Source organism: Pyrus communis, chromosome 15 (assembly GCF_963583255.1).
Source record: "Pyrus communis chromosome 15, drPyrComm1.1, whole genome shotgun sequence".
NCBI classification, from domain to species: domain Eukaryota; kingdom Viridiplantae; phylum Streptophyta; class Magnoliopsida; order Rosales; family Rosaceae; genus Pyrus; species Pyrus communis.
Window position 1 is genome coordinate 23,466,538 of NC_084817.1, and position 13,432 is coordinate 23,479,969.

Sequence of the window (13,432 nt, forward strand, 5' to 3'; positions counted from 1 at the left end):
ATAAATAGACAATTCTTTAGGTAATAACTGAAATCATGATTATGCATTTGATTAAATAATTTTCCAACTTTAATTTTTATTTAGGTTTACAAACGACAACGTTGGTAACGTTGGTGGATTAGAAAAGTAATGTGTTTCTGGTTAATAATAAATAAATAAATTAAAAGAAAAAAAAGAAAAAGACAATTACTCATCTGATCACAACCATCACATGGTAACTCAATGGTTGGGACAACATGTTTGATTTCGATTTTTGATGCTAAAGAATGGTAAATAGTGGCCAGAAATAGACTTATGGTCTTCGAAAAAATAGAATGTCGTAGCGAAATCACTTCTATTAAAAAAATATGAAAATTGCCCAGTTGGTCACAACGTTGTATCCAACTGCCACATTCACTGATATCAGTTGCGTGTGGGGTTTTCAGTACACACACGCTTCTTTCCTTCGTTCCTGTACTCTCTCTGCAACAAGAGCTGTATCAGGAGAAGCAAGCATGGCGTCACTCTCTTACACGCGCCTCCTCTCTCTCCTCTCCCTCTTCATCCTCCTGTTCCTCTTCTCCCACCTGTCCTTCTCTCCCTCCTCCGTCCTCGCCGCCGACTCGCAATTCGAAGGATTCGACGATGGCGACGAAATCGATGACGCCGACGCCGACGCCGACGACTCCTCACTCCCTCTTCCCACTCGCACCCGCCCTTCCCTCACCACCACCTCCCAACCCGACCCACCTCGCTCACCTGAACCCTCCGTACCCGACACGGATCCCAACCCGATTCCCGATTCGGATTCTCCATCCACCGATCTTCCCAAACCTTCCTCCACCAGCTTCGATTATTGGGACGAAGACGAGTTCGAAGGCCTCCCCGTCCAACCCCAGCAACCGCAGCAGAAACCGCCCCTCGACGACCCTGCAAGTACCGAAAATGCCACTCCCTCCTCCAATTCCGATCCCAAACCCTCCGCCGTTCCCAAGCCCCCCGCCGCTCCGAGATCCTTTGTTGTGGAGATCGCGTGCGGAGGGTTCCTGATCGTCTTCATCATCAACTACTTCACTGGGAAGCGGGTGAACGAGAACATTGCCCTGGCTTGGGCGGCGAAATTCGCCACCAAAGACTCGATTTTCGAGAAGAACTTCAGTCTTCTGGGCGTCGGAGACGGCGACGACTCACCCTTGCTGTTGAAGGAAGGTCAGAACGTGTTCAAGTTCTACGCGAGTGGGCGGAGGTGCTGCCAGGGGCTTCTGGCGACGATGGAGCTCAAAAGCCGCCACGATTTGATCTCCTCGATTTTCAACTTGGTGGTCCCCAGTAGGGACGAGATCAATATCGAGGTTTATATGAACGATGATGCGATGGACCACGTGGTTTTCGCCTTGGCAAGGAAGAAGTCGGCCAAGGCAATGCAGAAGGAGGTTGGGGACTTGCAGAAGTTTGCCGGGATAGTGTCTCCGCCTACTGGAAGGAAGTGGGTTTCTGAGGACCTGGCGGTTATCTCCGAATCGAAGGAAGTGGCTGGTGATTTGATCACTGAGGCTGTGCTCGAACAGGTCAGTTCATTTTCGTATTGGTACAAAATTCGGTTTTCCTTTTCGTTGATTAATCTGTTTTATGATTGCATTTAAATGGCATTTGGTTTGTGTGTTTATGTATTAGTTTGCACTTGAAATGAGTTTTCTTTATAGTGTTTCGTAATTTTCGTGATCATATGCAATGTGTTTGATTGTGTAATTTAATTTGTGTTTGAATGTAGTGGTAGATAGGCTGTATATGCACGTATTCATCTTGAGAATAAGATTATTTTTCTGTGATGATAATGCCGAACACCATATAAACTGCAAAAGTGAAAAGCAAACAACTTATGCTTTTTATAACAGTTGTTTTGATTCCATGAGGATGGCCAAACAGAGGTTCCAAGTTTCAATTTGTTAGGCGAAAGGAGCGAAAGGACCAGTGATTTAGTACTGTAAATGTGGAATTACATTACATTATCAATTTGGTATTTGCTTTTTTTAATTGTCTAAGGGTTTTCAACCTTTTTTCTTCATCTGTTTGGGCTTTATCTGTTTGACCAATACTGATTAAACCCCGCTTAAGACACGCTTTCCTGTTCGTGCATACATTTTTTATCACAAAGGTGTTAGTACTAAATTTTGTAATTTATATGTGGGAGTGCATAACTACCACTGAAGATATATAGATGGTATTGTTTTATCTTTTACGGATATATAGCGCAATTAATGTTAATAAAGGTCAAATTTTTTTTTTTTTTTTTTTTTTTTGCTGAATCGATTATGGTGGTTGAGAAATTTGTATTACTTTTGCATCACTCTCACAAATTATTAAATGAAAGGTTGGCTGAACTCAAAAATCTCAATCAACCTTTCAGTGTAATGGGGCACAAACTGGGTGCTTGTTTCATTGTGACCTGATGGTTTTGTAAAACCTCGTTCTTATTTTTAATCTAAATTTTACTTCTAATGTTGGGTACTTCCCTTGTGTTTTCACTATCATGGTAGCCATAGCAAAGTCTCGCTCTTCTTCAAATTTGTTTGAGTTAATAAGGGGTCTTGCATGTTTCTTTGGTCCTTTTTATCGTAAGTTCTCTCTTCTGTTCAATGTATCACTTGATCGAATTGCTTGGGATATTTAAAATCTTATGTTACCATACCGGAACATTCAACTTCATCGTGCTTCTGCCCTTTTACATTATTCCTCTTAGGTCCCATTCTGCCTGAATTATCCATCCTGTTTCTTGATTCCGTACATCCTTATTAGTTGTTTACGCTTAGTTCCCCATTAATATGTCTGGCATTTGCAGGTTTTTGGTGAAAAGGCTTTTCAGAAATTTGGAAAGGGTTTCATCTACATGCATTTTTCAGATCAACATCCAGGCTCGCAAAAGAAGATGCTGTTGTTCAAGTTTGCCCTACCTGATGCCGGTAACATGGCTGATATGACTCGACTGGTGGCTTTGGTACCTTATTATATTGATTTGATTGGGCGCTACAAGCTAAGCAGTCAGGTGGGTTAGCTTCCAGTTATATTGTGGAATCAAGTTTCGACAAAATTTCCATTTGGCCTTATTTTTTCTATATCTGATTGTTGCAGGTTCGATCCAAAACTGAAGCAATCAGATCAAAGGCGGCTCAAGAGGCTTACAAAGAACTCCAAAATGCTAGGCAAGAAGCATTGCAAAGAAAGAAGGCAGAGCGGAAAAAGATGATGGAGGAGGCCGAGGCTAAGCTCAGTGCAGATAGTATTCGCAAGAGAGAAGCAAAAGAGCGTGCTCGTCAGATGAAGAAGGCAATGCCGAAAGTAAAAATGACCCGTGCTAGCTAGTTCGTGAAATTACTCGTCATTTCATTCCTCTTCATCTTCGTTTTAACATCTCTTGGTATTTTAGCCGAGAGTCATGCCGGCCATAAGTTTTGGTTCCGCCCACTTGCGGCCTTGTACTGTAACTGTCTGAATTCGTTCGACACTAACGTTACAACATGAGTAGGTTTTGAATGTACCAAAATTCAATGCTGCCGGAACTCCCCAGCGTTTCTTTGTTGACATTTTCCGAAGCCACCGTTGTTACCTCGTCTTTGCGGGTTTTCAGGAGTTGTAGTACCTAAGTTCATTTCTGCAAAACTCTTACGAAGGTATTTCTTTGCCGAAAAGTGAATAGTTGGAGCGGAAAACTGTGTTTGGGTTAAATCAATAAAACCTAAATTTTCTGGATTAAAATTTAGGTTTCAATCCAACCGACCGAGTTGTTGGGATAAATTTAATAGAGGGAATCAAAAGAATTGTATAACGCAACTAAGTGGGAGGTAGGGACAGGTAATTAGTAAAAAGTTTGAAATTACAAAAAGAAAGTACAAAGAATTTGGTTTGAATAGTTGGACAATAAAAAGAAAGCAAAGAGAAGGGCTACAAATAATAGTTGATTAGGTTGCTTTACAAATAACATTGAACTCGATTTTAAAATCCCATCCCGAGTTTCACCAAACCACAAAAACAAAACAAAGAAGATTGTTACAAAAAAATATGACATGACGTGGACCCAACTTTTTCGTGTAGACAATTCATTTTCTTCGTCAGGTCTCACGATTCTTCAACTTTAGCTTTGAGGCCGCCATAAATTTCGTACGTAGTGGTCAAGATTGCCCCGAAACTACTTTGGTCCTTAGAGGCTCCGCCTATGTTGTCGCGAAGCTTTCTTTCGACACTCTTACCTTATCTTGTCGTACAACCATGGTACCGCGTTAAATGAAGAACTTCCCGAAACACTGTTGAAATATCGATGAATAAAATCAAGTTAAAAGTTAAGAGTATAATCAAACTAGTTTTTTTTTTTTGGGTGAATTCTTTTGGGAATGTAACACGAGAACTTTTTAGGAGGTGGCCCATGCTACTCTGGCTCAGTAAAATTAAATATTTTATTATTTTTGAAAATATTGTTAAATTAAATTCTGACGCGGACGATTCCAAGTTGAGGTCTCGCCAATCACATCACCAGCACAATTCCGTCGCTGCAATTCTGAAGCTGAAGGAGAAAAATGGTGGATGGCAATGATGACCCGTCGTCGAAGCCGAAAAAGTCGGAGAGCCCTCCGCAGCTCAAGAAATCACGAACCGTCATCACCACCACCGCATCCGACGACGCGGAGCCCACAACCCCAATCTTCCCGGGCCCGCTCTTCCCCGCCGTCCGACGCATCTCCACCCTCCCTCCCACCTCCCGCCAGTGGCCGCCGCCCGATCGCCCCGCCTCCTTCTCCTCCTCCAATGCGCCCGCCGACCAGCGAGACTTCTCCGACCGCGATTGGGTCTTCCCCTCCTTCGTTGTCCCTCAGAACACTTCCAAACGCGGCAAGAAGCTCCCCTCCTCCTCCTCTGATTCCCGTGCCGCGCATGCTAATAAGCTGGTGGACGCGCCGCGACGGATCGCCTCTCAGCCTCCTCCTGCGGCCTTGGTCCCGAAGCCGGAGGCTGAGAGGCAGAAATTGAAGGTGGTGCCGAATCTAACTTCTGCCTCTTCTGCTAGTGAGTCGACTCGGCCGAGTTCAAGGCGGACTGCGGAGTTCAAGCGTTCTTTGTTACTAGTTGTGGTAAAGCCATTTTATTCCATAACTGTCAGTAAATTCTCAGCTCAACTACTTAATTTTCTGATACTATTTTCCAAATTTATAGATTCCTCCCCTAGATTTTAGGAAATAAAGATCAAACAAATATTCTAGGTCAAAGCTATTTTCCTATGCCCCCAGATTTTAGTAAATGTTCCCTTTAGACACCATGGTGAATAGAATTAAGAAAATATAATGAGAATAAAAATTGAAATTGACTACTTGTTTAGGTTTTCACCACTCATTTGGGGATTTTTTGTTATTGGAAAATTAAACTAAAATCTAAAAATCATTTAAAAATTTCTATAAAAAAAAGGGCGAACCCAAGTCATCAAGCCTCCCCTCAAAAGTCGAGGGAACGGCTATATACGCAATCTTACCCTTGCTTTACAAAGAGGCTGTTTCCACAACTCCCCGTGACATTTCGGTCACATAGGAGCAACCTTTCCCTATTTCCACGTCACATTTTCTATTAATAATTTAAATAAAACATTCTTGATCTTTTATATCTAGAATATTTGTCTGTGTGCTTGTTGCGGTTGTATGCTTCGTTTCATCTGTTGTTCAGGCAGCAGTTTCTCCATTGAGATAACTGAAAATGCAAAAACACTTGGTTTTTCTAAGGGGAGAAGCAGTTTCCCTATGTCTATGTCACACTTTCAAGTTGTTTAGCTGCGTCAAATATGAGCAAATCTTCTGAAGTTTAAGAAGTAAACAGAAAATTAGGTTATGTTTACTTGTATAGTCTAGTGGTATTCCTCTTCACTCGTTGAGAGGTCTTGGGTTTGGTTGCCGTAGATGGGGAGTTCGATTCCAAAAAATATTATGGCTGGCCCATTGTGTGGCTTAGCTCAAATCCCTCCATGCCTTTGTGTAAATATATTGGTGTATTAAACAAAACAAAAAAGAACAGAAAATTATGTTAATTATTTTGCGCTCCTTTGTAATAGATCTTTATAAAACAGAGAGCTCCTAGTGGTGTCCTTTTGGATTGTTGAAATTATGATATTGACAATTTTGTATTAACTTCTGTTGCAGCTCACTTTCACTTGGATATTATCTGTACCTTATGCAGTTTATCTCCGGCAGAGAGTTGCAGAACTTGAGGTACGTTTTATGGTTTCAACGACTTTTATGTAGACCTTTGATTCTTTGTTTCGCATCTCAACAGTTGATTATGCTGCTTTCAGGAATGGTGTAACCCTAAAAATATTGGTTCAAATAACAGCATTAAGGATTTTCTGGTGGAGAAGAATCCATCACTGTTTCATTTTAGTGCTGAAAGAAGAACTGTTGCTTTGTATATTGTGGTCTTTACAATTACTATCCCATTTGTATTGTACAAACATCTTGATTTTCTTTCCCAAATAAGGAGTCTCTCAAAACGGATCAAGAAGAACAACGAGGAGGTTCCCATAAAGAAGAGGATTGCATATATGGTTGATGTGTGTTTCTCCGTCTATCCATACGCCAAACTGCTTGCTCTTCTCTTTGCAACGATGTTTCTTATAGGGTTTGGTGGATTGGCATTATATGCAGTCAATCAAAACAGCTTTGCTGAAGCTCTTTGGCTCTCATGGACTTTTGTTGCTGATTCTGGAAACCATGCTGACACAGAAGGCATCGGGCCAAGGATAGTTTCTGTCTCTATTAGTTCAGGAGGCATGCTAATATTTGCAATGATGCTTGGGCTTGTTTCTGATGCTATATCAGAGAAGGTTGATTCACTGCGGAAGGGGAAGAGTGAAGTCATTGAAAGGGACCACATCCTCATTCTTGGATGGAGTGACAAATTGGTAGGCTCTCGAGCATCTTTATATTGGATACAACCTTTATCTAAATTTCATGGGCTGCATTCGAACTTCAAAGTGATATCTCAAACCTGCATTACCTTTAAATTTTTGTCTTTTTGAGGTATCAACTTTGATTTCAGATTTGTGATGTGATTCAAATGTTATGGGATTTCATTTGACTTAAATGTCTTCAAAATTATACTGATATGAGAACACCAACTTAGTTTTCTGCACAGACCAAAAGGAAAAAGGAACTTAGCTGTTTGCATGACTATAGTTGGTAGTCTTCAAGTGTCGTCTCCATCTTGCTGCTTTAATGCGTTTTTAGATTTGTACTTTTGGTAGTTAGTACAGACTACTGTATGGGTAATTATAGTTGTCAATAGGGACTTCATTTTAACTGACTTAACAGAAAGCTTCTTTGTAAGTACATGTTTGTCTTACAATTAAAATGTGATCTTTGAAGGCCCCTGAACCTCCCCATCCTTATCCTCTATGAAATTAAGCTCATTTGATCTTATAAAAGAGGTCATCAGTAGGAGTTTTGTAGTTAAGGAGTCAAACAGCAAAGAAAGAAGGGGAAATTAAAGTTGATGCATTTTATGCTGCAGGGCTCACTTCTAAAGCAGCTAGCAATAGCAAACAAGAGTGTTGGTGGTGGAGTTGTCGTTGTACTTGCTGAAAGAGACAAGGAGGAAATGGAGCTGGATATAGCAAAGCTTGAATTTGACTTCATGGGGACTTCAGTTATATGCAGAAGTGGCAGCCCTCTTATACTGGCCGACCTGAAGAAGGTATCTTTGACACTTTACTCTTTTACCCCTACTACTACTACTGATTTAGCTTTTGTTTCATTGGAAGGTTCAATATTAATTTCCTCTCTCTCTCTCTCTCTCTCTCTCTCATATGGATGCAGTTCAGAATCTTCAGATTGAGTTATATTTTTTCATATGCAGGTCTCAGTTTCAAAAGCACGTGCTATCATTGTATTGGCATCTGATGAAAACGCGGATCAGGTTATTTCCTATATCAGATCTCCTCTTACAGTTCTCAAATGTTTACATGCACATCAGACTTTAGTTACATTGGCTGTAATATGTTTCCAGAGTGATGCACGTGCTTTGAGGGTTGTGCTCAGCCTTACAGGGGTGAAAGAGGGCTTGAGGGGTCATGTTGTCGTAGAGATGAGTGACCTTGACAATGAGCCTTTGGTGAAGCTTGTTGGAGGAGAACTCATTGAAACAGTTGTAGCACATGATGTGATTGGACGGTTGATGATACAGTGTGCTCTGCAACCTGGTCTTGCACAGGTAACTCTAATAGAGCTTTAGTCCACCTATATGTTTATCGGATAATAAGCTACACTTCTTAAAACATGTACATAGAGACTAGATCTTTTCTTCTCTATTTATATTCCTGAGTTCAATAAATGTATTTCTATTCCTATTTGAGTATAGCCTAGGAGAAAAAGTTCACTGGGGCGAATAGGGCTAGAAAAATGGACAGAGGCCCGATGAGCCAGCCAATGTGACCCATTTTATGGCCATGAAACGACATGACCTGGCCCGAGCCCTAGCTTGAGGCTGACACTATGTATTTAGTTATATTTAAACTTGTTAGAGTTGTTGAAATTGCTGCGTTGCCTTATGCTGGACTGGGGGTATTAGTGTAGTCATCTAGGTTTGTAGCATTTCTTGTTATATAAATCATTTTGAACGTGATGGGGTTAACTTAATCAATTAAAACTATTTTAACGAACCTTATTGCACTTGAGGGGATGAAAGGAGAAAGAAAAGAGTTATCCATCAAATATCTCAAGTGAAATTCACAGGACATATAGGATAACTCTGTCTTGCATTATTCAAAACATCAGATTGTAAAGTATCTCTTTTGCAAAACTAAAAACCATACATGCTTCAGAATTTGTTTTAGAAAATATTTTTTTTTACTAATATATCATTTTTTATTTGGTCAGATATGGGAGGACATATTGGGTTTTGAGAATGCTGAGTTTTACATCAAAAGGTGGCCTCAACTGGATGGTCTTCGTTTTGAAAATGTGCTTATTTCATTTCCTGATGCAATTCCTTGTGGAATTAAGGTTGCTGTAGATGGTGGAAAGATAATCTTAAATCCGGATGATAACTATGTTATGAAAGAAGGGGATGAAGTTCTTGTTATAGCGGAAGATGATGACACTTATGCTCCTTGTCCCTTTCCAGAGGTTATCTATCTTTTCTTTATGTAGCAACAATATATGTTAAAGATTAGAAAGTTGCAAAACTATTTCTCTGACTTTGCTGTTACTGTTATGCGGATGAGATATCATTCTCTGTTTGAAATTTTGAATAGTGAAGTATGGATGCCCCAGCAGGTACTCAAGTAACTCCATTGTAGAAGAGAATATTTTGGACTCCCGGTTGATGAATCCCCATTATACAGGATTACAACTGAACAAGAATTTTTTTAGAATTAACAGGAAAGCAGATTGTTAACTAGGTCTGAACAGTCACTGTATTCTCATTATTATTCTTCCCTTTCTTTTGTCCTGAGACCAGCACAGCTTTATAAAAATGACTATAGAATTCTGTTAAGTCAAGGGCATGCAATCAACATTATATTTTCCTATGATGTATGCCAAATCAGAAATGATTACATCTAACATGCCTGAGCACATGTTGTGTCCTTCGTGCAGGTTTGTGCAGGCTACTGTCCAAAGATAGTTGAACCCCCCAAGTACCCCGAGAAGATATTGTTTTGTGGCTGGCGTCGGGATATAGACGATATGATTATGGTAATCAGTTAATATTGTGTCATCAATATTATCTACAAGTCTACAACCTAGCTGGATTGGACAGGCTGACTAAAACAATCACATACTCTCTCTCTCTCTCTCTCTCTCTCTCTCTCTTAACTGGATGTACCTTTGGTGGACTACTGCTTCCTAATTTTTGATTAAGAAAGTTACTTTTGCCTTTACCAATTTTTTTGTCATGGAACAGTAAAGGGAAACAATTGTGAAAATGAAATGGTAATTTTAAACTAGTCAGTTGGGTTGAAGCATATAACTCAGGTTGAGCTCCAACTTGACTTGTTGAATTTCCGTTTCTCAGGTTCTAGAGGCATTCCTGCCTCCAGGTTCAGAACTTTGGATGTTCAATGAAGTTCCTGAACAAGAAAGAGATAAGAAACTTACAGATGGTGGACTGGATGTTTCTAGATTGGAGAACATTAAGCTTGTCCACAGAGAAGGAAATGCTGTGATCAAACGACATTTAGAGAATCTTCCTTTGGAGACTTTTGATTCTGTATGTTTGATTCTCTCTCTCTCTCTCTCTCTCTCTCTCTCTCTCTCTCTCTATCTACCTACCTACCTATCTCTATGATAGGCATATGTTTACCTTTTCTGTATATCTTTACTCCTTTCTTTAGTTTAAGTTTTTCTTTCCAGCAGAATATCCAAGGGGCTTAACTCTTAAAATTTATTGGGAACTTCTAATCCCTTAAACCTAGTAATCTAACATGAAAGGCTTCATGAAAAACTTCTTTCCCCAGAGCCACAATGCAAACTTATTTGAACTATTTTACATGATTTTTTTAATAAGAAACACATTTTATTAAGAATAATAATGGATAAAGGGTGGGGCTGCACCAGAAATTCACCTGAAAAGAAACAATACGGAGTATCTTAACTGAAATTAAGACACAGCTGCCTTCAAAGTTAATTAAATGGCCCAAGGAGCTACTTCGGCTGACATAAATGAGTATCTTTGAAATTTTCTTGTGTAAAATTTATTCTTTAGCTGATTTGCTAACTCTTTAAGTGCACAGATATTAATTCTTGCAGATGAATCACTAGAGGACTCTGTTGTTCATTCTGACTCAAGATCACTTGCCACTCTTCTCCTCATACGAGATATACAGGTAACTTCAATCACTTCATCCTACCACAGGCATGTAATAGGGCTCTCTGTGATCAGTGATATACATCCATCCAACATCATTGAAGATGTTGGGACTTGATCGGTTTTGTAAATTTTGTGTTGTGGTTATAATAAAACTAGTTCACTGCATGTTTCACCATTTTCACTTCTACTCTTTTGCGTATTTCAAGTCTGTCACTATTCTGCGTGTTGTATCACTAAAGCTATCCAAAGCAGAATCCCAAATTTCATAGTGTGAATTTCTGGAGTTGTGACTAGACTACTAATATAAGCTACCTCTTTACTTTTGGATTGCAGTCAAAGCGTCTGCCTGACAAAGATACAAAGGCAACTTCTTTGCGATTATCAGCATTTTCACACAGCTCTTGGATCCGTGAAATGCAGCAAGCTTCAGACAAGTCGATCATAATTAGTGAAATTCTGGATTCTAGGACTAGAAACTTGGTCTCAGTTTCTAGAATCAGTGATTATGTGCTATCAAATGAACTGGTTAGTATGGCGCTGGCAATGGTGGCTGAAGACAAGCAAATTAATCGCGTCCTTGAGGAGCTATTTGCTGAAGAGGTACTTTCGGTGCCCTGTTTCATGCTTTTATTTTATATAAATGTGTGATAAAATGGTTTATAATTATATCATATAAATAACCTCTCATCCAGGGCACTATCATTTTCAACTTCGCAATGCTAATTCTTATGAAGTATCTGTCATATGGAAATCTGAGCTTGTAAGGACAGAAATATTTGTGCTAGCTTCGGTAGAAGCGGTGCCACTTGCCAAGTATAAATTGCTCTGTATTTTTAAAAGTTATTCCTCAATCAGTCTCCCTCCACTCCTCACCGCTTACAATTTCAAAAACACACTGATTTCGGACAAATCTAGCATCGAAGCTATCATGAATATAGTGGTATCCATTGTATCTCCCTTCATTTATTTATTTTTTATTATATACACTATATATGATCATGGATATTTCTTTACTTATTTTCGTATGAGCTATAGTGTTCAGCACTTTTAATTATAAATCGGTGATATAAGCTTCTGTTTTAATTAGCGATTGAACTTCAAAACTAAATGACTAGAGCTTTGAATTATTTTGTGCTGGAACAGGGAAATGAGATGTGCATTAAACCAGCAGAACTCTATTTATATGACCAGGAAGAACTCAGCTTTTACGATATTATGCTCAGGGGTCGTCAAAGACAGGAAATTGTGATTGGATATCGTCTTGTAAACACAGAGCGAGCCATAATTAATCCATCACCGAAGTCAGAGCGAAGGAAATGGTCCCATGATGATGTTTTCGTTGTTATCTCTGTAAGTGAATGAAACCTCAGTTTACCGATGTGCTAAAATGGTCTCCACTCCCAACCCTACTGATTTAACCATTTCACGGCATTAGTTACTGTCTACTGTATACTTGAAGAGAATTCCGTCATAGTTTTTAAAATGGCGGTTCTTACCGGAGTTGATGACATCCCCTTCTGCTTGAAAATTATCGGTATATAAGATTGATGTTTAGGATTCATATAGCCGACCTCACTTAGTGAGATAAAGCTTGGTTGTTGTTGTTGTTGTATCGACGATTGATGTTTGTCTCATAAAGGGAGTAGTATCAATTGGTTGATGGTCACTTAAATCAGAATATGCAACTTAGTTGAGTCGATGACGGGATTAGAAGCGCATTTATGTTGTACTATTCGAAGGAAGCTTTTCTTAAGAAATTTGTAGATTTGTATTGTTATGAACAAAATGTTGTATGGAAACATTCCTGAACAATAGTGGATTACTTATTCAGAAAAGCTCGTTGAACTCTTGATTTCGTAAATTAGGTTAGCTTTTCGTTTGAAACTAGAATTCGATTAATTACGATTTTATGTTAATCTTCGTGTCGGAAACCTTAATGTTATGTTCTTCATGATATTCTTCTGTTTATAATCTGTTTGTAATGCCCAAAATAAGTTGAGATTATAGACAGAGGATGATGTGTAAATGAGGTATTTGTCGATTTTTTCTTCAGATTTGTCAAAGAGCTGCGAATTTCTTCGTAAACTTTTATTTTAGTCAATTACTTTCTGAATTTTTATAAACAACGACATCAATTTTCCCCTTGAATTTTAATTTTAACCGATCACTTCCATGAACTATTTTAGTGATCAATTTTCTTCCTGAACTTTAGTTTCTCATAAACCCTAAAATTCAAACAAAAAGTGTATATAGTAAATTGGCAGAAGAGAGAAAAACACTATGTTGTGATGTTGTCCATGTTAGGAATAAAATTATCTTTCTACAATTATAAAATTAAACTTTATGGAAGGAATTGACTAATTATGAAAATTAAGAGTGTAATCGATTAAAATTAAAGTTCAGGTGGAAATTCATCAATTATAAACGTTCAAGAGGTAATTGGTTAAAATTAAAGTTTATAAGAAAAGTAATAGCTCCTTACAAATTTAGAAGAGAAATTGACTAATATCTCATATATAATTCACATTTTTTTTTTGGTTGTTGAACTCAACTAATTTATTTAGAGATGTGCTATCCACATATCTTACTTTATTTCTTACACACCCATTGATATTTT

At 38.8% G+C, this 13,432-nt stretch overlaps 2 protein-coding genes across 2 annotated transcripts; both read left to right on the plus strand.

The window, feature by feature from the left end:
• The first annotated feature begins 350 nt into the window (after nt 1-350).
• On the plus strand, nt 351-3,560 carry LOC137717451 (uncharacterized protein At5g49945-like). The gene is made up of 3 exons (XM_068456829.1): nt 351-1,547; nt 2,819-3,022; nt 3,109-3,560. Exons 1-3 carry the CDS (start codon nt 495-497, stop codon nt 3,337-3,339), a joined length of 1,488 nt encoding a protein of 495 aa, XP_068312930.1. The 5' UTR covers nt 351-494; the 3' UTR covers nt 3,340-3,560.
• A 679-nt stretch (nt 3,561-4,239) lies between these two features.
• LOC137717708 (ion channel DMI1) lies at nt 4,240-12,651 on the plus strand. Its single transcript, XM_068457159.1, has 12 exons — nt 4,240-5,099; nt 6,153-6,221; nt 6,305-6,910; nt 7,519-7,701; nt 7,864-7,923; nt 8,014-8,217; nt 8,883-9,131; nt 9,603-9,701; nt 10,021-10,215; nt 10,739-10,831; nt 11,149-11,415; nt 11,959-12,651. Exons 1-12 carry the CDS (start codon nt 4,548-4,550, stop codon nt 12,175-12,177), a joined length of 2,796 nt encoding a protein of 931 aa, XP_068313260.1. The 5' UTR covers nt 4,240-4,547; the 3' UTR covers nt 12,178-12,651.
• Nucleotides 12,652-13,432: the final 781 nt, after the last annotated feature.